Below are 25,484 nucleotides of genomic sequence, written 5' to 3' on the forward strand. Positions count from 1 at the left end.
GAAGTGACAGAAACCTTAACCAAAAGCTCATGATTAAAGGCTGGATCAATTCCAAACCAAGAGATCAGGACACCGGTAAGATCTGTACATAAAGGAACTCTCTGAGATAAAAGAAGATACCATGCATAAAGAATGAAACTAATGTGGAATCTGCTTTGCTGAAAATGAAGTCAGTGACAACAGAAGATAAATGTAAGGAAACCCATAGCAGTGCATGTATATCAACTCCATGGGAGGGTGTTAGGTCACACATGCTCTGTTTTCCCGTTTCAGTGTAATGGAACTGAAGCATTTCATCGTGCCCAGCATAAAATGACCCAGGGACAAAGAGCAGGCAGGCCCTACACAGTTCCCTGTCAGGAATGGTCAGCAGCTTTCTGAGGAACAGACAAGTCATCAAAATCTGGTTCATGGAAAGAATGTGACTTCAGGATCAAATTCAAGCAGGGATTGTTCAGGAAAGTTTTATACAAAGAACTCAAAAAAAAAACTCAGAGTCCTGTGATTTAATTGAAAAATCGACCTATTACCTCAGGAAAGATTCATCAATTCATTGATGCATATAACGTAACAATAACAAGAAAACTGCCAACCAGAATTGTGATCCTGAAAAAATAAAAATGAAAAATTCCTGGCAGTAAGCACAAGATTCATTTGAAATTAAAATAAAGGCAAACAGGATAATTATAAACTAGAACAACTATTCTAGAACATTCTGGTAAAAATAAGTATGTGCAGGAGGGGGAAATAACCCAATTTCTTCCTTTCACAAAAATAAAACAATTTCAGAATGCTTTGTAAAACTGCATCCCAAATTAAAAAAAAAGGTCAATAGTTCTCATCACACAAAAAGTTCTTAGAAAATCATTGGTAAAAGCAATCAGTAGAGTTGGGGAGATGGCCAGAGTGCTTACCCTGCTGGCATAGTGACTGAAATTAAGAGCCCCAGCAACTATGTTAAAGCTGGTCAGTCGTGGCGGCGGCTGCCTATAATCCCAGTATTGGAGGCAGATAGTGGATCCCAGGGCAAGCTGGCAAGTGGTCCTCTGACCTCTATGCATGTGCACAGAAACACATTAAAAATTTTTAAATGGATGCAGATACAGAAATACTATATGTATACACATATACAAAAGTACATTAAAAGGTATATATTCTAAGTAATGTCACTATCAAACTCAATTATGAAGTCAACTTGCTTCAGATTCTCCTGTTATATGATATCTTATATAAAGATGACAAGATGACTGCCAGGGGCAATCAAAGCTACTTATTTACTACTTGTTTTTTACAATGGAAGAAAAGCTAGCTTGTCCTTATGAATTAATAAAGTAACAAGGCACCCACAGAAAAGCCCTTCTCTAGACCAATTTCATAGGCTTGACAGCGTTGTCTGCCATGGTGGGAAGGGGAGGGGAAGGGAGATGAAATGTTTGTTTAAAAATCACTGGACCTCATGTAGGGTCTGTGGTTTCTCCTGATAAAACTGTGTTTGAGATGGATGTCGATTTGTTACACACATCAAAAAAACACTTTAACTTCTAAACTTGTATTAATTATCATTCATTCGACTATGGCGAAGAACAAGGGAACCCATTTGAAGACAGTGGGGTAAATTTGTCACAAACATCCCATCTCCCAGCTCATCCCAAGAAATCACATACAAGCAACCTGGAAAACCAATGAAGCCATTGTCAAGACAGAAGGATGCTGCAGGCCAAGCCATGAACTTTGAAGGTGATCCCCACAATTGTCACAGATCAGCTGGCTGTGCAGGAGACAGTTTGAGAGAGAAACACACAGCTACAGGTTTTAGGACGAAGGGAAGGTACAGGATACTTCCTGGAAGAGAAAACCCTAGATGCCATGCTATGATTCCCCATTTGCAGTGCAGGACCTGGGTGTGCAGGAATGGGGTACACATATCTGTATTACAGGCTGTTTATGTCAGAATAAAATGAGTCTATTATTTTTTTATCTCACTAATCAAAACAGAAATAAACGTTAGAAGAACTGACAGGAAGTAACTCCACACAGGAAATGCCTCTGAGTTGGTTACCAGGACACAGCAAGTACCAACCACTTTGTATCAGGGCACAGGAAGTAACTACCAGTGTTGATATAAAGATGCAGGGAGCATCTAATATAGTTTGTATCATAGGCAGGTCTCCACATCCAATTCATTTCCTGCAAGCAGCTGTCCACTGTTTAAAAATAACTAACACGTGAAGACTGTGCCTGCAGAGACAGTGATAAGACATAGCACAGGACAAAGTCACCATCAGAAAGATGTGAGCAGGGGCACGCACAGGAAACAGAGGGCAATGACATGCCACAGATTTCGAAAACTTACGGAGCAATAGCAACAAGAGCACAGAACAGTCTTTTAACAACTGGAGGAAGAGATGGCAGAAAAGAAGAGACTAGAAACATCAGAAGAAAAATGTGGAAAAAGAAAGATATAACAGCAGCTCAGAGAAGGAATAACCGCTTAACCTATCCTGAGAGAGAAGAAGTCATAAGAGTTAAACTCAGGGAAAGGATGGTTGGGAAAAAATTAAATGTATCTGACAGAAAGTCAATGAAAGATGCAAGGATTGTTTTCTTTGCAGAGGAAATAAAAAGAACAAAATAGTTGACAATCTGTTGTCAGAAATGGATCAAACTAAAGCAGTAGCTTGCTCTGTAGAGAGGTCCTGGATGGAGGTGAGGCTGAATTGGTAGGAATAGTACCCAGTTGTTCTGCCTGTCTCTAATCCCAGAAACAGCAATGGGACTGAGGCTGGGGAATCAGGAGCTCAAGGTCGTCTTTGGCTGCATAGCAAGTTCCAGACTAGCCTGAACTGCGTGAGGCCTGTCACACAAAATAGGAAGGGGTATTGAATTTTGAATTTCAGGAGAAAAAAATACCAGGTATTGACAGTATGAGAAGTGGATACAGAGAGAAAAGAATTAAGACGGGCCTGGGGAGCACCCTCCCATCCATCCCCTGCTATTCTTCTCCTTCCTGTCCTTCCCCCTCCCCCTTTCACCTTGCAGATTCTGACATGACTGAATACTTTAAGGTGAAAAGCATTCTAGAATTTTCATTAAACTAGTTGCCTCCAAGACTTCTCGGGACTGTTTGCTACTTAATCCTATTTAATGTCTGCATTTTTCTTTTTTGTCACAGAAAAATGAGAGTGTTTCTGAATTTTAAAGATCTCCAGACTTGCTTAAGAGACGCCATTCTCTTAGACTACTATGTGTCCGGGTTCTTTTGGGCCAAAAACATGAACTTTTCCATCGACCAACATTCAAAATTCATGACTTTGCTGGACATGTTACTGCATAATCTTCAAAGTAAGTCTAGTCCCCCTCTCTTGTTTTAAAGGGGTGGGGGACACAGTCCGTGTAAATTAATATTCTAAAGCCAAGATGCTTGCTTCTTTGTGCTTCCTTTAATGAGAACTGCCGGTTTGTTTCCTGGATACAACAGGGTCAGCTCATTTCTCACTGAATGATAAATCCTCAAAGATCCTTAGTAAGAATAAGGTTCTCTTTGTTGATTCGCCAAAGTTATTCTAATTAGTATTCCCTGCACCAATCACATTCCAAATACCATAGGATATGCTGTCATCTTTGTAATTTTCTACATATCCCATACGGTGGTGAAACCTGAACATGATTTAATCTATCTTAAAAGTAGAATACAGAGCAAAGGGTAAAATGAGGAAGCTCTCTGTATATTGTGTGACAAGACTCCATATTAGCAGATCGTGAAAAACTGTGCACCTGTGTTTATAAAAGATAAAAACTAGAATGTGTGTTTGTATTTGTGTGCATACAGGAGAGCATAAGATTACAGGGGAAAAAATATGAATAGTCTGTGAAGCCAGGCATGGAAGGAGGCACACATTAGAATCCTAGTACTTGGGATCTGGAAGGTTGGGGGAGGGGTGGGATTGAAAATCTAAGACAAACCTAACACACAGCAATAATGGGTCTTAATTTAAAAAAGAAAGAGAGAAAAGAGAGAGAGAGAGAGAGAGAGAGAGAGAGAGAGAGAGAGAGAAAGGATGTAAGGAAGGAAGAAAGGAAAGAAAGAAAAAGAGAAAGAAAGAAAGAGGGAAAGAAAGGAAGAAAGAAAGAAAGAAAGAGGGAAAGAAAGGAAGAAAGAAAGGAAGGAAGGAAGGAAGAAAGGAAAGAAAGAAAGAGAGAAAGAAAGAAAGAGGGAAAGAAAGGAAGAAAGAAAGAAAGAGGGAAAGAAAGGAAGAAAGAAAGAAAGAAAAAAGGAAGGAAGAAAGGAAAGAAAGAAAGAGAGAAGGAAAGAAAGAGGGAAAGAAAGGAAGAAAGAAAGAAAGAAAGAGGGAAAGAAAGGAAGAAAGAAAGAAAGAAAGAAAGAAAGAAAGAAAGAAAGAAAGAAAGAAAGAATTCTTCTGGGGAGGATGTGGAAACTGAGGTGTGAGCAGTGAGGCCTAGAGAAAGCCTTGTAGGTCAGATCTGCATATCAAGCAAAGCTTGAAAATGTCAGCCATCTGAAAATGAAAGTTTCAAAGGACTTTGATGTGGCTGCTCTAAGCAGCACAACTTCTGAGCGGGAGGTGAACATTTTCAAGAGCTTCACAGTCCGAATTGGAGCGACTATTTCCAGTTTACACCTTTCCCACACCCCCCAACCTCCAGGTGGCTTTCAGCTGAGCTTTGTGTGGTTGGTATCGGTTCGAACCTGCACTTCTGAGCCAGGAGAGAGTGAAAGTATATGTGTAAAATGAGGGGAGAGCAAACATGATCATGTACACCTCTGGTCAGAAAAACAAACAAAACAACAACAAACGTCCTCAGCCATTCAAAGGAAGTACATTGTGAGCAAAAAGCACAGCTTTGACTGGTTGACACAGCAAGGAATTAAAGTGTTTGCAGTCAAACCAAGGGACCATGGGATCCTGAAGATGAAGTCACTCTGTACGCCACCATAGCTCCAGCCACAGAACACATCCCAGGTTCATGGTTGTCAAATGGTCCAGTCCACAGGACACCCACTTTTGGACAGGTAGGTTTCAGACTTGGTCCTTGTCCCAAATCTGTGTCGTATGCCTACAAGACATTCTGCAGAGTGTTCACCTAAAATCAAACTGGATCATCTCGAAGATATAAAGTACAGTTTGGAGACTTATCTTAAGATTACGTTTTTACTCTTCAGTGGTTTGTGCCCACTGAAGGCAGAAAATACTGCTGAAAAAAAACCACATCTATTCAACAAGTTCAGATTTTTCATTCTTGTCTGCATTCCCTGAACAATGAACAACATTAAATAATTTATGCATTGTTATTCAGAGAGAGAGAAATAAGATTCAGATCATTCTTTAAGTTGACATGAAGACAACTTCAGCAAACAAGGGTCTATCCTGGCATGGGGAGAACCTAGAGCAAACAACAAAGATACTACACTAGAAATCAGTGCACATGTGATAAATGAGAAATGATACATTCTAGGAAAAGCTCATATATAGAGCCATTCATATGTAGTGGGTCAGAAATGGGTGCATGAAAGGAAAAACGCATATGTAAAAGGATATGGGTACACACTAGGAAGGCACATATGTGAAGGGCCAGAGAGCACCACACACTGTGACCAGCACATGTGGAATACTCTTCACACACTGTGACCAGCACACGTGGATTACACTTGAAGCAGGTTCTCAGTAGAAATAGTATGCACATAAGAGATGAAAAGTATGGTACACCTTGGAAGCAAAACATTCTTAGTGGAATACAAACTGGTACTCACTGAGGTGTTGTAGGAATCATTGCCTAGAAAGATCACACACAGGGGTTTCTGTGCATTTCCAATTTGTCCACCACAGCAGCACCATCATCTTGGATGCAGGAGTTCTCGTTTAAGGACAAAATGGTGAGACCAGTGACCTGGCTAGCAAGTGCCTTTACCTGATCCCACCCCAAGTTTTCTAGCTAGTTTATAAATCCAGGGTGTCCTTCCTCGCCTGAGTTTCCCAGAGTGCATTTGGTTTGGTCCCTCCCCGCCTGGTCACTCCACTTGTGGGACTTCAGTTAGCTAAGAGAAAGGCTATCACCTCTCATTTTCAAAGCAATTATCTCCAGTAAGCCAGGAGGCTCCACTAAAACAGTCCTAAAGAGTCAGCCATCGGTCAGTAGAAGCTACAGTCTCATAAACAGATGCAGTCTGTGTTTGAGAACCACAGTTCCATCTAGAATTCAAATCAATAGTTTAAATAACCATTTTCTCTGCATCTCCAATTAATGAGTTTGATTTTCTATTTATTATGAGTTGCTCTTATCGTATTCATCTTTCCTTCCCAAATTCCCTTCAACTGTGGGGGTTGCTTCTAAGGTTTATTGTGAAAAGAGAAATGCACAGTTGGAGTGTGTTTTACCTGGGATTGCAAACAAAAGGCTCTCATCCTCCAGTTCTGTGTGACCCAGGTGACAATCATGATCTGTAGGATGGCTTGACTGTGTAAGAATTCCCCCTGGTAATTTCTGGGTACTGCCCTTTAAAGGGCTCCCTCTGGCACCAGGCATATTTACTGCAGTGCTCAGTGGGGTTCAATTAAAATTTTTCCTAATTGCTTCAGAAGAAAATTTGAACAAAATAAATCATAAGCTAGTGTTTGTCTGTAATCACTTATATCAGTGATTCTGACATCCAGTGCATGTCAAACATGCATTCCAGAGAAAGGGGCCAGGCGCCTGGCTCAGCTCCTCTACATGTGGCTGACCAACCACCAGTCTGTATTCTCATAATTAGTCTTTGTCTCCTGCTCCATCCTACACTATTCCATTGTAGTACTTGAAGTAGGATGTTTACTGATGGCTTCTTATGAGATCTTCAGCTTTGCCATGCAGCTTTCATGAATAATCATAAACAATTCCTGCAAGCCATCAGCCCAGCACTGGAAGCTGAGAGTCACCTCTCCTGACATCAGCCCACACACATTGTTTCAAGACCTTTCAACTCGCTGCCTCCAATCGCCTCTGTTCTGTGTGCCTGCCTACCCACTGGTACCACATCTGTGCATGCCTACCCACTAGGTCAGGAAAGACTTTCTGGATATTCCAGGTGCCTGTATCCACTCTCCAAGGCAGGAGGGGAGAGGGCATAGAAATTATAAATGATATTGTCCTTGCCACAAGAAAAACCAAACACAATCAACCAATCAAAAACGACAATAGATATTTATATTTCCACCAAAGACACCACAGAATTAAGACTGAGGTTGTTAATATTTGTTTCACTTTCAGCTGGACAAGTGTCACAGGAAATAGTCTGTGGAGAAATGTTGCTGCTTTGTTGCATACATGCGAGTTTTGCTGTTGTCTATACGTAGTTTTCTGAGAATCTTCTAGAACCACCAAGTTGCTTGTGGGTCACAGTGAGGAAGTTGTGTCATTTCCACACAGGTTTGACAGCCTCTCAAAGGCAGATGCTTAACACACAGGTTATGTAGCTTTGAAGTCTTCAATGGTGGTGATATTTAATACAAAGATTCCTATTTTCAATATAGACATTTAAAGGGCTGGTGAGATGACCCAGCAGGTAAGAACACCTGCCACCATGCCTGATGACCCAAGTTCAGTCCTTGGCAACCCACAGGTGGAAGGAGAGAACCTGTTCTCTGAAATTTCACTCTTACCTACACACAAATCAGGTGATACAGAAAGAGACATAAAATAAGTAAAATGTAAACATAAATATGGAAAATTTGAAAATATTCAAATATTTGACTCTTATCCAAAAAATCTTCTGGCCAAGTTTTCACATGGTAATACCAAGTTATAGCCAAGAAACTGGGGACTCTACTCATTAACTTCCCCAATGAGTTCAAAACTGAAGTCCACAGTGGCTGAACTGTGATCTGTCTCTCCTTGCCACCTATGGTGGCCAGCTTTTCTCTGATTTTTATATATCCTTCTTTTGTCCCTGAGAATCTGCTTTAAAATTTATCTTTCAATTTAAAAGTGGCATTTAAATAGATATTGGTGGTTTTGCATTTTAAACTGGAAACAAATTGTCTGTCCAGTCAACCATGTGCATATGTGATCATAATGATGTCCTACACTGGTTCAGGATTCATCCGAAGTGCAATTGTTAATTTGTTGTAAAGAAACAATAAACCTTTTCTCTCCACAAAGGATGGAGAAAGGATATTTTGGACTACTGTACCTCCACAACAGCTATCGAGATAATGGAAGGGCTTTCTGGCTTTGCTTTCAGCACTCCATATGTCCTTAGAGGACAGCATCAAGTGGCTTGGGGAAGTGATGGCAGAAATTGGACCTAACCATTCACAGAAGAATGAGGAGTTGCATATCTTTGATGTCAGAGAAGCCAATGCCATCATCGATTACTTAAAAATCAGGTAGGACTTGTATTCATCCCATTTATCTTCCATTTTGTGTCTCCTAGAAAACACCTACTAAAGATAACTTAAGAGTTTAGTAAATTCAGATGGCTGTAGAATTTATGCAACAACTACTCAATAAGCAGATAACAGTCAGGCTGCAGAGATGGCTTGGTGAGTAAAGGCGCTTGCCATCAAGCCCTGGTGATCTGAGTTCCATCCCTAGGAACCACATAGTAGAAAGAAAGAAAAATATAACTCCTCCGAGCTGTTCATTGACACATGGTAGTGGAACAGATGTACCCTCACACCCACAAGAACACAAAATTAATTTTGGGGGGGTTTGAGACAGGCTTTCTCTGTGGTTTTGGAGGCTGACCTGGATCTAACTTTTTTTTTTTTTTGGTTTTTGCAAAACAGGGTTTCTCTGTATTGTTTTGGAGGCTGTCGGTCCAGCCCGGCCTTGAACTCACAGAGATCCGCCTGCCTCTACCTCCCGAGAGCTGGGATTAAAGGCATGCACCACCAGCCAAAATTAATTTTTCAAAGTAGAGAATATCCAATTTTTCCATCTAACAAAGGAAAGTGAGGGCTTGAGCATTTGTCCCACTCAACTGGCATTTGTAAAGATGGCTCCTGAATGACACTGTGACTTCTGCTGGCCTATAACCACTACTGGGGATTGTCTTTCTTCGCTGAGTCTGGAACTAAAAGCATTTTATCAACAGAACTGAATCGAGTTATAATAGATCTCTATTTTAGGTAGCTGGTCTATCCAAGGAGTTACATTTATATTTTCAAGAGTAACATTCATTTCCACTTAAAAGTTGACTTTGCATGATTTGTGTTTACAATGAAAGAGCTATACGTCCTTATGGCAAAGGCCTATAATCCTAGGAGGGGATGCTAAGGCACTACAGCATGAGTTCAAGGTCAGCCTAAGCAAATTAGTGAGACCTTGTCTCAAAAGTACTTTCAAAAAGGATTCAGGATGGACCTCTTTAGTAAGGTGTTTGTCCCTACCAATCATGAGGTTATATGCTCTATCCCCAGTACTGACAAAAAAATGAAGAGAGTCCCATGCTTCATCAAATCTAATAAATGCCCTAACTTATTTTGAACTAATGGGCAGTATAACTTGTTACCAACTCTTTCTTTCTAAGAAAATGGTGGTGGACAGAGTGGAAGTATTTTTATAACAGTGACTCTTTATCACTGTAGCAAGAAATCTGTCTCCTTCCTTTTGCCTGTGTATATGTAGTGTGCATGGGTGTTTGCTTATATAGGAGCACACTTGTGTATGAAGCTACACATGTGTGCAAATGTGTTTGGAGGCTCAAAGTTGATTCCAAGTGTCTTCCTCAACTGCTCCCTGCTTCATTTATTGGGACGGACTCTCTCATTCTAACCCAGGACCCTCTGATTCAGCATATTCTAACCCAGGACCCTCTGATCCAGCATATTCTGCTAGACAGCTTGTCCCTAGGAAACCCTGTCACCAATGGGATCAGTGGTGGTTCACCATGCCTACTCAGCATTTGTATGGGTGATCAAGATCTGAATTTTGGTCCTCAGGTGTGCACACCTAGTACTGAGCCATCTCCCAGCCTAATTTTGCTTCACAGAACCTGTTACAAAGTATGTGTGAGAGGTATGCCTCTCGCCAAAGAGACATTTTTAGACTTCACAAATCTCGGGGCACCAGTAGGTGAAAATCTGCCTCTACCTATGTCTTCCTGCATAGTCTCTTTGCTTTGCTTTTCAACTGTGTCTCCATTATTTCCCAAATTACAATTAGCATGCTTCAACACAGAGGGCCACCTGATGTCCTACGCTGGCAAGATTCACTTGACAAAGTTCCTGGTTGTTGTCTGGAATGTTAGTGTGTTTAATATGATAAAGCTTGTATCCTGACTTCTGGAGTGGTTTAACAACGGCATGGGATACAGCACTTTTTGTAAGATAGCCTTTAATACAGTGCGATTCTTCTAGTACAAAACATGCTTGCTAGTATGTGAGTCTCACTGAAAAGCATGCAAGTTTTCATAGCTTTTAGAGTAGAACAAGTTCCTCCAGTGGGGGAAGAGGAGGAAACACGCAGAAACCTGTGTCCCCTGACCCCAGGCTGGGTAGATGATGGCTCTCTGGGTAAAACACCTGCTGCAGAAGCCTAGAGACCTGAGTTCAGATTCTTAGAACCCACAAAATGCCAGGTGTGTCTGTAAGCCCAGGACAGACACATAGGAGGTGGTGGGTGAAGCTCCTGCCCGAAACAGTCACCCTGGCCTGTGCAGTAGTGAACAAGAAACATCAGACAAGATCGAGCATGTTGAGCATGGTATGGGGAGGGAGAGGGAGCTGGGATTAACATAAAAAGCAGGCTTGTAAGTAAAAAATTAAATTAAATAAAATAATAAAAAAGAAAGACCCCATTCTAGAACAAGGTGAAAAACGAAAGTGGAGATCAACACCTGAGTTTGTTTTCCCACCTCTACCACCCACCAATGAATGCATGAACACACACACACACACACACACACACACACACACACACACACACACACACACACACGCACGCACGCACAGGCACAAGCAAACACAGGAAAATCTGTGCCTTGAGGTCCTTCTGCCCCTAAGGGCCTGAGATTCCCTGGACAGGGGAAGTCATCCATGCACGTTTGCTCTGGCCTCCCTCTTCATCTACACATGCCATTCTGTTCAGGAAGGACACATTTTTACAGCTAAACCCTAAGCCCAGGTTTATAATGTAAATGGGGTCCCATAGCTAAGCATAGCAGCAAAGCCTCCACACATGCCACAGTGTCCCTTTTCTGACAGTGAGGGACAAGCTCCTTTCCCTGTCTCAACTCATCTCTCCAGGCAATGTTCATCAATGTATATCTTAATAGCTCCACAGGCCCGGTCTCAGATCTCCTAATAAAAAGAATATTTAAAGAGATTAGTTAAATACAGAGGATCCAGATGTAATGCTGTTAAATCTCCACATTGTGATTGGAGAGTAACTATGCATTTAAATATAGTTATTACACAAGGAATAAAGTACCAGTGATTAGGATATCTGGAATTGACAATGAAGCTGTGTGAGGCAGTGTGAGCCTTTCCACAAGTGTTCAGAAGCCTCGTGGGTGCACAAATAGAAATTTAGCAGCAGTGAAACTGCGCAACAAATTCATTTCAATAATTATTAAGTTTTATAAAGATGGAGATAACTAAACTATCAAAAGTATGTGAGCTTCACTTTTGCCCTCAGCATCTGTTGATACAACCACTGAAAGCCATCCCCAACTTAAGAGACGAAGTTTTTCCGACCATGTCATATGGCGTGTGCATTACATGACTATTCCTGGAGAGGCGTGAACAAATGCCTGTCCACCCCCAGAGAACACACAGACAGACCAAAGACATAATTCTGCCCAGACCCAGCTGAGTGAAATAATGGGTTTATTAGAATTACTTCCAGAAGCATGGGTGAAAGACAGCTGAACCACCCCCACCCCCACAACCAGCATGGATGACAACCCATGTAAGCCACATCCTTTGATCTCCCCGAAGAACTCGACAGGTAGTTTTGTCAGTGACTTGTCCCTCTCTGGAGACTGCTTCGTTCTTGTACAGCCTTATACAGAGTGAGGCCTCTCAATCTTGTCATTTCTGGGCTTCTTGAGTCCCTGGTTTTAGGATCTTTTCCACTTCATAAGTCTTATTGTCATCCTAAGTCTTGTAAAACCCTCCTTCCAGAAGGGAAGGTGGCACTTAGGAGGAAATAGTCATACAGCAATATAAAACTTAACCTGTCAATACAATTACATTTCATATACTTTCACTTTTAGTCTAGATATATTTATACCTGTGGTCTGAAAACACTACTACCAAAATTTCTTCTTAACATGAGTATGGGGTACTACTGCTGTCTGCTTATACAATCTAAACAAGTACACACACACACACACACACACACACATACACACATGCATACACACACACACACACACACAGAGAGCTACCTGCTTAGGCAATCTAAATAATATAAAATGCATACATTTATAAATTCAAATGTTGTTTACCCATTTTTTTATTGAGTGTTCTTTTTCCCTGAGAATCACACATATCCGCCAAAAGAAAATCTGTCCCTACTTAGATTAACAATTATGGGGTAATTACTTAAGTCAGAGCTAGCCAGGAAGAAACAAGCAAGGCCAACAGCTTCATAATTAAAAAAAAAAAAGAAAAAGAAAAAGAAAATCTGTCCCATCCCCACTTTGTGCCAAACAGTGTGTGACACTGGGCCAAACAGTTAGGACCATTTTTTTTTTTTTTTTTGGTTTTACGAGACAGGGTTTCTCTGTATTGTTTTGGAGGCTGTCGGTCTAGCCTGGCCTCGAACTCACAGAGATCCACCTTCCTCTGCCTCCCGAGTGCTGGGATTAAAGGCGTGCGCCACCACCATCCCGCAGTTAGGACCATTTTTATTCCATCTTACTTCAAGGTCTAACCTGAGAGTTGGACAACATCACCTAAAAACTTGAGTCAGACAGAAGTGCAATGGGAGATATGCCAAATGTCTGTCATGGCTGAACTGTCACTTGATTCTCAGACCCATATCAGTCCCACCCCCTACCCCCGGAGAAGCTGGAGGGTGCAGAGAGACAGGGAGGGAACTTGGCCTGTTCCTTGGAAAGTGTCCCCGTAGGTATCTTCCCCTGGGTATACAACATGGTCCTGGTTCCAGCCCCAACTACTTACTGCATCTTTGACCATCATATCCAAGTCATGGATGCTGTTTTCATTGCTTACGTTCTTTCTTGGCAGACATGGGACAGCCCTATCTCTTTGTATAACAAGGACACAAAAGACTGAAAGATCATGACATTTCATAGTGGAATCGTTTTGTCCTATGTTCCATGTCTAGCACAAGATGGACAAAGTAGGAGACTTCTTTTTGTTTTTTTGTTTTTTTTTTTCTAGTTCATTTACAGGAGAGCAAGCTGCTTCCCAAATATGGCCTTTGAGTTTTAGACTCCCAAATCAGCTATTGTCAGTGTGGTTATTTTTGATCCTACAGTTCTCTCTCTAGGTCACCAATACAAAGGAGGGGTGGGGAAACTGAATTTATTTTGCTTCGGTTATTTATCAGACTTGGCTAATCTTCCTGTGTTTTTCTAGCCAACAGATCAAAGTAATGTCAAAAGCTAAGTTAGTCTTGTGAATGTTGATGAGTAAATCAAGTATTCAATGGCTGCAGAGAAGAAAGCAAACTTGACTGGGCCCACACAGTCACTACTCTTTAATGGACAGAGCTCCCAGGGAGGCTCCACTGCTAATGTAACTCAGAGGGGCCCAGCTGCCTGAGGATTTCTTCATTGATTTCAAATGAATTGAAACTTTGATCCATTACAGCATCCAGGAGAAACCATTATTACACATGCTCTGTAGCTACATTCTTGCAAATGTTAATTTCTCAGTTATATTAAAATCAATTTTCTTAAATAGCAGAAGGCACCAGAGTGAAAGAGAACCACTAAGACTTTTTTTTTGTTCTTCAGCATTTTGCTGTATTATGAGTCTATTAATTTTCCCAACCAGCAGGAAGAGAATTAGAAAAACTCAAATATTATCACAAACAGGATATTAAAAGTCAGTCCTTCAGTAACATTTTTTAACACAATGATACATCGCCAAGCTCTTAACTTACTAGAAACATTTATTTGCAAGTGCATGTTACTTTGAGCTCTTGTAGTACATAGTCACTGGCCACCTAGTCAGCCTGTGATGTGTAACCACTCATCCTGCAGGAAAGTCGGACATCTTAAAAACCAATTTTAGGCCTTGCCAAGTCATTTTTCTGGTGTTCTTAGGGATTGATTTAATCTTGAAACATTTTGGCAATGTGTGCCATAATGGCTATAGAAACCCAGCCGGGTTCATACCAAGACCGAGTTGGGTCTAGTACAAAGAACAGCCGATGGCGAGACTGTGTAGCTGCCTGGGGCGTGTGGGGGCCCGGAGGGTTGCTATGTTTCTCCACCTAGACGCCCCCCATCTTGTGTCACAGATAGATCTGCTGTCACTTTCCTAAATTCTGTGCTGTTCTGTATGGCCCTATCAGTGTCCCAGAAAGCAAAACATGAATCTCCCTGAATTCCCAGGCAGCTTTCTCTGGAATGCAGGAGATGGGTTTCTGTACCTCTGTGGACCATCTCCGGCTTGGCCAGTCCCCCTCTCCTCTGAGTCACACCTTCAGATCTTCCTCTCACACTAGCTGCATGTCTGTTTTGTGTTTCAGCTTATTCCAGCACTACAGGCTCTACGAGTTTATGTTCTACTCGACCAGGGAAGAAATTGTCATCGGAACCGAGGTAAGTAACCTGGGGCAGAGGCTGAATCACTTAGCCTATTTGAATCCGGGAAGTGCTCAAAGCAACTTCTGGTCATGACTGTACAAGCGCAAATATAACCAAGTAGTGATGTAAAAAGAATAATTAAGTCAGGTGAGCTTCCGTTCAAGAAAATAAGCTCATTGGGTGATGAGAATACCCGCCGTTAATCACGTATTTAGGCATCAGTGGATTGTTTGATGAGGCTCCCCTGAGTAGGGTTCTCATGTTTTCATCCAAACAAAATCAGGAAACCTCTTTTCTGATTTTGCATTTTTCCCTCAGCTCTTTTTTAAAGCCAGCATCAAACCTCACTTCTCCACCAAAGCAAGCTTGCACTCATGGCATTGTGTTTCCAACAAAGGATTTGGGCTCATTCACTAAACACGGCCTCTAAGGGTTTCCTCTTAATTTCAACTGATCTCCTCTTGCCAAATTTTGGCTCTGGTTACACAAACATTCCATCATCCTGTGGATTTCTCAGTGTTTCCTGTGGGTTCGTACAGGCAAGCAACCCAACAGGAATGTCCCTGAAAGAGAGGGTCATCTGCTACTCTTCTCTAACATGTGGCAGCCTGTAGCATCTTGCAGGACACAGTACTTCTGAAATTAATCCTAATCAACCAATTAGGTGACAGAAGGAAGAAGGGAGGTTTTGCGGTAAATGGTCTACAAGGAGATGAGGGAAACTTCTCAGAGAAGTCACACAGGGGTAGCTTCTGGGACTGAACCCCGAGTGGAGAACCAGCTCAGTGAGATGAAGATGTTATGGAAGGTGCTCCCAAGAGCTCTCCATCTCCTTCACCAGAAGGACAAGGGACAGGCACAGTCATGGCTAGAAAAATGGAGAGGAGACCTCACCATCTACCCACCTTTCCTCAGATTAGACACCAAGTGGAATGAATCTAACCCTGTCTCATCTACTTAGGAAAACTTAGGTGGTGACCATGTTGCAACATTAGCAGATGTTTAGATCTAGGAAAAGCATGTCACAGAGTTGTTCTCCCCTCTGTCCCTCTTCACTCCGAGGACAATGTTAGATAACATCTCTGAGCCCTGAAAAGTGACACAGATGAAGCAGAGACAGGTTTCTTCGTTGTCTATTGTGTTTTTTTCCACACGGTCAGGGTGACAAAATGTACTTCCATAGATGAAAATTCATAGAATTTTAAAGGACTGACAAAAGCAGATATTGAGTGGGAGTATTTTCTGGTATCTTGGAAGATACTGATGACTTTTGTTGCAAATATCTGGTTTTTAATTAATAGAAAAATGCATGAGTCTGGCCCACTACTGTGTGACTGCTTGTGATGGTCTCAAAGCTCTGGGCTCAAATGAGAGACCCCAATAATCACCATCGCTGGCATGTTTCAGATTTAACAAGCTAGACCACTCATATTGAGTTTCTTTCTTAACTGTAGATAAAGGGTTCACACATGGCTCTACTCATAGACATATCCAGATCATAAATGGAAATGAAAAAATAATATAGAATGTCATTTTTCAACCACTAATTAAGTGGCAGACCCAGGAAATGCTGATCAGTGGTTGCCAAACAAAAAGAGAAAAGCCAAGTGTTACTGACTCCCTAATAAAAGCATGGAAAGCTGTCTGTGAGTTGTTCCTGCTGGACCTTTGAACTGCTCAGAATTCTGACCTTTCTCATACGAGCCACTTATTTGCTGGGAACACGGGAGGTTCAGATGAGTGTCATTGTGTCATGAGAATGCAATGAGCAAACCTGGATGTGTGAGAGTGTGTTGGATAGAAGATATAGAATACAAAAACATTAAAACAGAAGGGAATAAAAAATGTGAAAAGGAGGAAACTATAGATAAAAATGACTCAACCCCAAGTGCACTCTGGACACCTTGCTTGAAACACATATATGGTGTGGGTATGGTTTAAGTGTGTCCGTGTTGGCTTCTTGATCCCCAATGTGACACTGTAAGGCTGATGGGATCTTAAAAGGGCAGTGCCTAGGGAGAGGATTTGTCATTGGAGGAGCACCCTTAGAAGGGACTGTAGAACCTAACCCTTCACTGATATCTTGATTCCTCCCACATGCCCTTGCCATTGTCATTGTCTACCATGCCCCAGGAGGACCTTGCCCTAGTCACACCAAAGTGACTCTAGAAATATGAAATAAATCCAATGTCTCTTCTCTATAAAGTTCATCCGTCTTTAATATTTTGTTATGGCAATGAAAAAAAACAAAATAATAAACAACAGACCAACGTGCCTAGTTCCAACAACCAGGGAAATCACCCGAAGTTTAAGCAGAGCTCAGTTGGGACATCACCAGGCATTTGAACACAAGCTAGCTGTGCATTTGATAATGACTATGTGCTAATTCATGCTCGTAAAAATGTCATCAAGGTTTAAAGGTTTGCAAATTCGATTAAGTGGAGGAATTTGAGAGCGGACAGGATCATTCTGCATTGCTAAGGTGGGCTCAAAACTTATCATTAGTTACCTCTGAAGAGAACTGGGAAAGGGAAGAGATGGGGGAGACTTAGATAATGCACATGGGGGTCTTGAATGAAGAGGCCCACACCCAGTCTCATGCCCTGGCGTCTGTTATGGGGAGGCCTATGACTGTGTTGGTTTCTCCACATTAGATTAAGGATTATTGTTCATTATCCTTACTACAAAATTTAGTTAGAAACTTGATGTATGTGGAGATTTCTAGCACACGGCCATGTATATTAGTATTTAGGAAAACAGCATTTAATATCAACAGGGACAGCAGTCTAATCTATAATTTTGCTTTCTACATTCTACAAAATTCCACAGTGGGTCTTTTTCCAGAACACTGGATTTTGGCAGGGAATGTATCTTTGAGACAGGGTCACTTTTCGGCCAAGAACTCCTCTCTGATTAGACTGGGTGACCAGCAAGCCTTGGGGCTCTGCACATCTGCCTCAAGCACTGGACATACCTGCCACCTTGTCCAGCTATTTATGTGCTTCTGAGGGTCAAACTCAGGTCCTCAGTCTTGGGCAGTAAGCCTTTATTCACTGACCTATCTATGTCCTTAGCCACTAAAAGGTTCAATCTTGAAGGAAAATTTTGTTCTCTGTGATTTCTATTGGCAGTTATTGATGGGGGAAGTCCTGTATATTTGTCAATAAAGCACTATTGACCCAATAGGAATCTAGATAGGTGGGACTAGGAGTCCAGGAGGACTCTGGGAAGGAGAAACGCCATGGGGTAGGAAGCCCAGAAACTTCTCCGGTAAGAGACATACTTAGATTAACAATTATGGGGTAATTACTTAAGTCAGAGCTAGCCAGTAAGAAACAAGCAAGGCCAACAGCTTCATAATTAATGTAGCCTCCTGTGTGTTTATTTGGGACTGATGCGGCTCTAGAACCAGGCTGGCGGGAAGGCTTCTCTCAAGGAAAAAGCTTCTCTTTACAAGTTATTTGCTTAGCACAATGTAAAGTTACTTGCTTGTCTTCTGGTTCTCAAAGCTCCTGTTAAGAAGTCAACTGTCCATCAATTTCCTGTTCCAACTCTGAGCTCAAGGTCTTTTACCACTATCAGTTACACCACCCTCTCCTAGGCTAAGGTTCACTATACCTAGGTCTGGATTTACTTGAATCAGGGGATTTATGTTTTCATTTTCACTAGTTTTAAAATTATGTGCCCGGGGAAAGCAGTGTATAAATAAGAATGCTGTGTTAATAAAAGAGGCAAGAGAGCAATGAAATCCATCTAAAGTGCTCAGTTTAAATCACAAAACTATTAAAATGTGCGGGACATGCACAAGGAAACTTTTTTTTTGCCTTTAATGTGGAATAAGACACCTGATTTTCTAAACCTTTTTTTTTTGAGACAAGGTATCACTTTGTAACCCAGGATAGCCTAGAAATACATTCCCAGTTTTCCTGCCTCATCCTCCCAAATGTGATTACAGGCATGAGCCACCATGTCAGGCTGTTTGGCTGTTTGACTGTTTGATGAACTAAATCAGTTTTCTTTAAGTCACTTGGAGAAAAAAAAACACTTGGATATAACTAATGATTATCAAAATACTTTACAAATGGTTCATATAATAAAATGGGAAAAGAAAGCCAGACAAGAGAAATTCGGGAAAAGAGAATGCAGAGTTTTCAGCAAGCTAAATTTTGTCAAATTGGGGGTTGCAGAGATGGCCCAGTGATCAAGAGTACATACTTCTTTTGCAGAGGACCAAAGTTCAGATTCCAGCACCCATTTCAGTGACTCACAACCACTTCTAACTCTGGCTCCAGTATAGAATGCCCTGTTATGGACTCCTTGGGCACTGTACCCATATGCAACTACAGACACACATACACCAACAATCGAAAATAAAATATTTAATAAGTATTGCCACATCAGGGACTGGAGAGATGGCTCAGCAGTTACAAAGGCTGCTGCTGCAGGGTACCTGGGTTTGACTCCCAGCTCCCACATGGAGGCTTACAACCATCAGTTACAACTCCAGAGTCCCGACAACAGTCCCTGGCCTCTGTAGGCACCAGACATATACTTGGAGCACAGATCAAAAGGGAAATGGTTAAATAAAATGCCATAGAAAGCTGCGATGTCTTTAGAAGGAATTCCTTCAGCTAGACATGGGTATATACGTGACCACAGAAGGAAACTGTGAGAACTGGAATGAGGAATAACACGTACAGTGTCCGGGGGACTTAATTTTAAAGGCAGGTAAACATGAAGAAGTGTAGACATACACGTGACTGTGAAAGGACAGAACGACTTCACAGTGAACATTGCTACGGCTTGCCTCCAGGTAGCAGGATGTAAGTGGGAATTGGCAGGGAAGTAGAAAGGGCCATATTGCCCTGCCTGTTCCAGATTGATGCTGGTACTCAACCAAGTGGGTGCCTTTGTGTACCACTTGTACAAGAAGGAAATAATTGCTGGCTGATTTCTGAGAAGGCACATTTTGTCAATGAAGGGCAGGTGTATGTTCACGCTCAGCATCAATATCTTGGCAGATAGACAGCCGGTCAGAGAGACATTACCTGGAGTTTTACAAGAGAAAAGCTAAGGGGAAAAATAATTGGCACATTCCCAGGCCATAAATTTAAATGCTTTACAACCGTTCTGCCATATTTAACTTTTAACTACAAACTGGGTCTAGCTGAAGAGTCACTTACAGAGTGAAAAGCTGGCATTCTACTGTAGCATCCAAAAGCTCCCCCCACAAAAATAAAATTGGCTGCATGAATCATGAGCTGCGTGTCACATCTTAAAATCTTTATGCAGTTCAAGTGCAGCAGAGTAATGACGCAGCAGATCTTGAATCACAGACACTCTCAAAGGTTATCATGCATGTGCCTGTGTACGCCTGTGTACATACATACATGCGTGCTTAAACATACACATTAACAAATATGCACATGTGCATTTGGGAGACGGAAAACTTCACAAGATGTAGTATGTTTCAGTAACTCCCCCAGCTTCAGGACTGAGATGGGATGGACAGTTTGAAGGCTTATCCCAGGAGCCAGCAGGCTTGCTACTCTGCAGGGGATGCTCAGACACTCTGCTTTCCCTGGCCCCTGTATAGCTCCATGGAAACTGTCCACACTGTAGCATGTGTGCTTACATTGCAGGCCACAGCGCATCCCATGTAGCCATTGCCAGAAACCTTGCTTTTGCAAGCAGTACTGTGCCTGGATATGACTATTATACATTTGATAGATGTACAGAGATATTTAAAGAGAATCATAAATACACCTAAGTGTCTACCTTGCCTGGAGTTATACTTTGGCAGATATTCAAATCCCAAAATAATACCACTTAAGGTCAGAAAATGCAGGAATTCAGAGCTCTTCCAACTCAGCGGATGTCAATGGGGTATAATTTCATGTTCTGAGCACATACTCTTCCCCAAAAACAAAATAAAGGGAACATTTTTTCTCTCTTATTTCAAAGTCACTCAGATTATGCGTATTAATGACATTGTAATTTGAGGGGGGAAATAACAAGACAGAAACATAAATTTTCTTTTATTTCCATAAAGTACAAAGTTCAATAAACAAAACAGGAAGCTTCTGTAACAAACACTGTGTCCACTATCTTCAGGAAAAAGGAGCAGTATAAACAGCTTTCAAGTCTGGACAGATTTGGGAAAGAAAGAGACAGAAGGGTAGCTACATTTTTTTTCTTCTCAAAATGAAATGCACCTGTTAATTCACAATGTTTTGTAACTCCAGCTCCCAGGTATCCAACGCCCCCTTCTGGCCACCTCTGCCACCTGCACTCACATACACATACCCACACGGAGACACATAAATGCATACACAGTTAAAAGTAAAATAAATCTTTTAAAATATCCAAACTAACACAAATGACGTTTTTAACCTTGGAAGAGATTTCTGTCTTGGATTAGCCCATTAGCAACCTGCTGGAAGAAAATATCGCACAGCATGTAAGTTGTCATTTGACCCAGTGGAACAGGGTACACTGAGAAAAATCCATCAGAAATTGTAGTGTTGAAATAATTTTATCTGCTCTGCCTGGCATATGTGACAAAGTGGCTGGAGAATCTATCACTTAAAGAGAGTGGTCGATGCTCCAGCCTGCAATCCATCAAGCTTGACTCTCGCCCTTTTCCCTCCAACCTCTGAAAAATAATCATCCTCCCTTAAATATCAATCTTTTCTTCAGATAAATTTGGGGGAATTTGTCTCTAGCCAAACAATTGATAAATGGCAGGTGCCTAATTTTAAAGATGGTTTCCATAGCAGCTCACCTAGCACCTGAGCTCTTGAGCCTGTCACTCAAATGTTTGTGCCCTCCTGGATCACTGTAGCATCCATCTCAGCACCTCTGTGGCCTGGTCTTTGAATAAGGCTGGGCTTCTGTAATTGCATTTTCCCACTCTCCTCTGCCCAGACGTTTAAAGCCTCCCTCGCTGTTCAACATTTCTTTGTCAGTCCAAAGTGATTCCCTCATTGTGCAACTTGAGAGATGTTTTTTACTGAAGGACGGTGGGAAGAAGGGAGGGAGGACAGAAGAGAAGGAGGGAGGGAGGGAAGACAGATAGGGAATTCTTACCAATGCTAGGCCTCCTTCTTCAACAAAGACTCCCTTGCTGGAGATCACTGTCCCCAAGTTATACCTTAGAAGCTGACTTCTGAAACTCTAGCTCTCCACCATGGAGCTAATTATAGACCACTGAGCGGGCAGAGCAACAGCCATTATTACTTTTCTTGGTTTGCTCCATGTGGGTACTATCTACATTCAACCAGTGCACAAAATTTTAGCAAATTAAGTGTTGGAAAATAATGGGATATAATAATTTTATTGCCTGATTTAAAATCACCACATTTACAACATATATTTTTTTTGTGTCCAGTGAAAACCCTAAGTCAGTCTTTAAATTGTAAGTCCCTTACCAAGAGCTCAGACACTGTCCTTAACAGGAAGTGTTTCTACTATTTCTGTTTAATCATGAAAAATAATTTCTTATATCAAACACCTTGTGAGAAATGTCAAAACACAGGTCACTGTAAGTCGAGACATTCAGATACCAGATGTCTTGGCCTATGTCAGAATTTTAACTTAAATCTGGGGGTAGGAGGTTACTCTAGACAAATTTCAAGATCAAACATCTAAAACAAAATCTGTGATATTAATAAGTGACAAGAAGGAAACAATACTGTTGATAGTCTCCATAATTCCATTTTGCAAATTAATACAAAAGACTTGCACTAGAGGAAACATCAAAAGCATTTTTATGGGGCTATAGAGGTGACCCTGCAGTTAAGGACCTTTGCCGTTCTTGCAGAGGACCTGAGTTTGGTTCACAGCATCCATGTCAAGCAGCTCAGCCACCTGCAACTCCAGCTTTGGGGTATCAGATGCCCTCTGACTTCCACAGGCACCTGCATGCATGTGCACATCTCTAATACAGGCACAGGCACACGCACATAATTAATATGATAATCTTTTTTAAAAGCCTATTTACACAAGAAGATACAGAAATGGCCAATAAACTCAGGAAAAGATTTTCAGCATTTTCAGTTCTCTAGGAAATGAAAATTAACAGCCCCATGTGGTAGGTGAGGTGTTATGAGCATGTAGGATTGTCACGATTTAGAAGCAATTCTGGTTCGTGGTGAGCCAGGGCTATAGAGAGAGCCTATCTCAAATTTCCCAATCCAGAAAAGAAAGAAATGCCAAGCAAAACCCCTACATTCATTCTGAAGGGCTTAAATGGCAGCACCCTGTCTTTCAAGAATGTGATGGCAAGTAATCCCCCTCTGGGCTGGCAAAAGCAGAAGTGCTGTACATTCCAAGGACAAATGGGCAATTTTGAAACAGGGTCACTTTTTATCAACTCTATACTTCTCCACGTTTGTCTCAAGTATATAGTAAGAGAAGGACTTCTCAGTCTCTGTTGCATTTGTTGCTATCCATAGCCGGGACTTCGAGTTCACTCCTCCTCTGTCATGCCCCTGGTAGGGCACCGATTATGTTGTGTGACAAAGCTGTTTCCAGGGAGACACGACACCCATGTCCAAATACCCCAGATAGGAAGCCCACAACAGACCAAAGTTAATTAACATCCAACTAGCTTTATTGGGATTATGTACAGGAGTACAGATGAGGGTTTATTTACTGAAGCAGAAATGACTCAAAGACAGCTCCATCACCAAAGCTACCTCACTGGCATGGCAAAGCTGGGAACATGGAGCACACTTCGCAGCCTACAAACAGACAGCTCAACATATTGGAGGGTGTCCCTTCCTAGTGACTCTGGTCTGATCCTCTTCCAGCAGCTCTGCTGGTTTCTGCTTCTTCAGGGAAGCTCGTCTGGACTCACCGTTGTCTTTGAAGCTTTCCTAGTCTCTCTTCTGAGGCTGACTCTGACCTTTTGTAACTGATTTTGGCAGGAAAGGGCCTAGTAAATCCGGTCAGTTTCAGGAACTTCCCATAGTTACTTCGAGTTTTTTACCTTCCTGTTTAAGGAGCTCCCCTTCTAGAAGGAATATTCCAGTATTGGAGGAAACTGTCACATGACAGACCTGGAGGACATATCCAATTTCTGACAGCAGTCATTCTATGTTGACTGTGTACCAGGTGAGCCTGGCTTCTCCTTGGCTCTTGTCTGTGTATCCTGGTATTCAACAGTCAGTGTGAAGCCATTTGATTTTAAGAGTGCAGGCATCAATACCGAAGTTTTACCTTGTTCTCTTTAGTTTCACTATTCAGCATTAGGTATTATGTCTCCCTTACTTTTCTTGTTGTTTTTTGTTTGTTTATTTGTTGTTGTTGTTTTGTTGGTTTTTGTTTGTTTGTTTGTGTTTTTGTTTTGTTTTGTTTTTTTAACTTCAGAGGCTTGTACAATGTGAAAGTGCCTATGTTGCATTTCATGGTCATGTGGTTATTCAGTGTGCTTTTCCCTAAAGCCAGAAGTTCTTTTGCAGAAAAAGATGTCATAGTCATGTGAGTAGGAGAAGCATCTTATTATTTTCAAGTTGTCTAAATCACATGACACAAAGAGTAGGCACACTTTTCTTTCTCCCCAGCCAGTTCCCAAATAACCACACAGAGACTTATTATAAATGCTGGACTGATAGCTTAGACTTGTTCCCAACTAGCTCTTACAACTTAAATGAACCCATATTTCTTACCTACCCTGTACCACCTGATGTTGCCTTCTTTCAACACAGCATGCACATCTCCTGATTCTCTGGAGTCTCCTTGAGACCCCCAGACTTCCCCTCCTTCTTTCTAGCATCCTCTCAGTCTGGTTCTCCTACCTAACCCTATCCGGCATAGATAGCTAGAGGCCAGCAAGATTTATTAAGCCAATCACAGTGACATACATTCACACCGTGTAAAGAAGTATTCCACACCAAAGGATGTCCAGAGCAGCCACAATGATACCTGAAAAACAAGAGCTATAGGCACAGGGATTTGCTGTTTAAAATATTATCTGGCCAATAGATGGCAGGCTGTAGAGTAATGGATGCAATTTGGAAAAAGCCGACGTGTTTCTGTTCTGTGATCACATGCCCACAGAATCCATTAGTAATCTCAGACTCAGTATCCAGACAGAGCAGACTTTTAAGCATTGTCTGAGGTATCCAGATATGCCCAAGGCAGCCTCCATGACTTTGAACATTTCCAAATGCTAAGGGGAAAGTCTCCTGAATTCTCTCTGAGCCAGAAGCCTCTTAACAATAGGAGGTCCTTAGGGTGAGATGCCATGGTTAGTGGCAGTAGGGCTATGGTATTATCCCCATACATGAGCTAGCTTGTTGGAGCCCATTCCCCATGGTGGGAAGCCATGGTCAGTCTTTATACATGGGAGAAGGGCCTGTTCCTGCCCCCAAACTATTGTGCTAGACTACGTTGAATCCTCATAGGAGCTCTTACCCATGAGGAGGAGTGGACTGGGAATGCGAGGAGGCAAGAGAGAGTAGGAGGAGGAGGTGGGAGAGAGAACTATGGTTAGAATGTAAAATGGAATAAAAAAACAAAAATAATTGGGGGAAAAAAAGAATAGGAGGTTCTCAGTCTGTGTAGTAACTGCCTTCAAATCTGAAGGACTGGTAACTCAAAAAGGGACCAGTTTGGTCTGCAGAGAACCCAAGGACAGTCCAAAACCAGTGCATCATCTAGGGGGAGGATTTGAACTAAATAATGCTCTCTTTGAAAATAATAAAACTATCCCAAAACTGGAAGGGACAAGAAAAACATTTGGAGATTGACTCAT

General features: G+C 41.7%; 1 protein-coding gene across 2 annotated transcripts in view; it reads left to right on the forward strand.

Annotated features, from left to right (window-relative positions):
• Cabcoco1 (ciliary associated calcium binding coiled-coil 1) overlaps positions 1-25,484 on the forward strand; it is a 98,331-nt gene that overhangs the window by 11,060 nt on the left and 61,787 nt on the right. For both annotated transcript variants that reach the window (XM_040732427.1, XM_040732426.1), the window contains 3 exons: positions 3,173-3,342; positions 8,237-8,381; positions 14,668-14,740. In XM_040732427.1, the coding sequence (XP_040588361.1) occupies positions 3,177-3,342; positions 8,237-8,381; positions 14,668-14,740 (384 nt within the window). In that variant the 5' untranslated portion in view covers positions 3,173-3,176. The remainder of the gene's footprint in view (positions 1-3,172; positions 3,343-8,236; positions 8,382-14,667; positions 14,741-25,484) is intronic.

This window comes from Mesocricetus auratus, unplaced genomic scaffold (assembly GCF_017639785.1).
Source record: "Mesocricetus auratus isolate SY011 unplaced genomic scaffold, BCM_Maur_2.0 Super-Scaffold_100027, whole genome shotgun sequence".
Taxonomy (NCBI): Eukaryota; Metazoa; Chordata; class Mammalia; order Rodentia; family Cricetidae; genus Mesocricetus; species Mesocricetus auratus.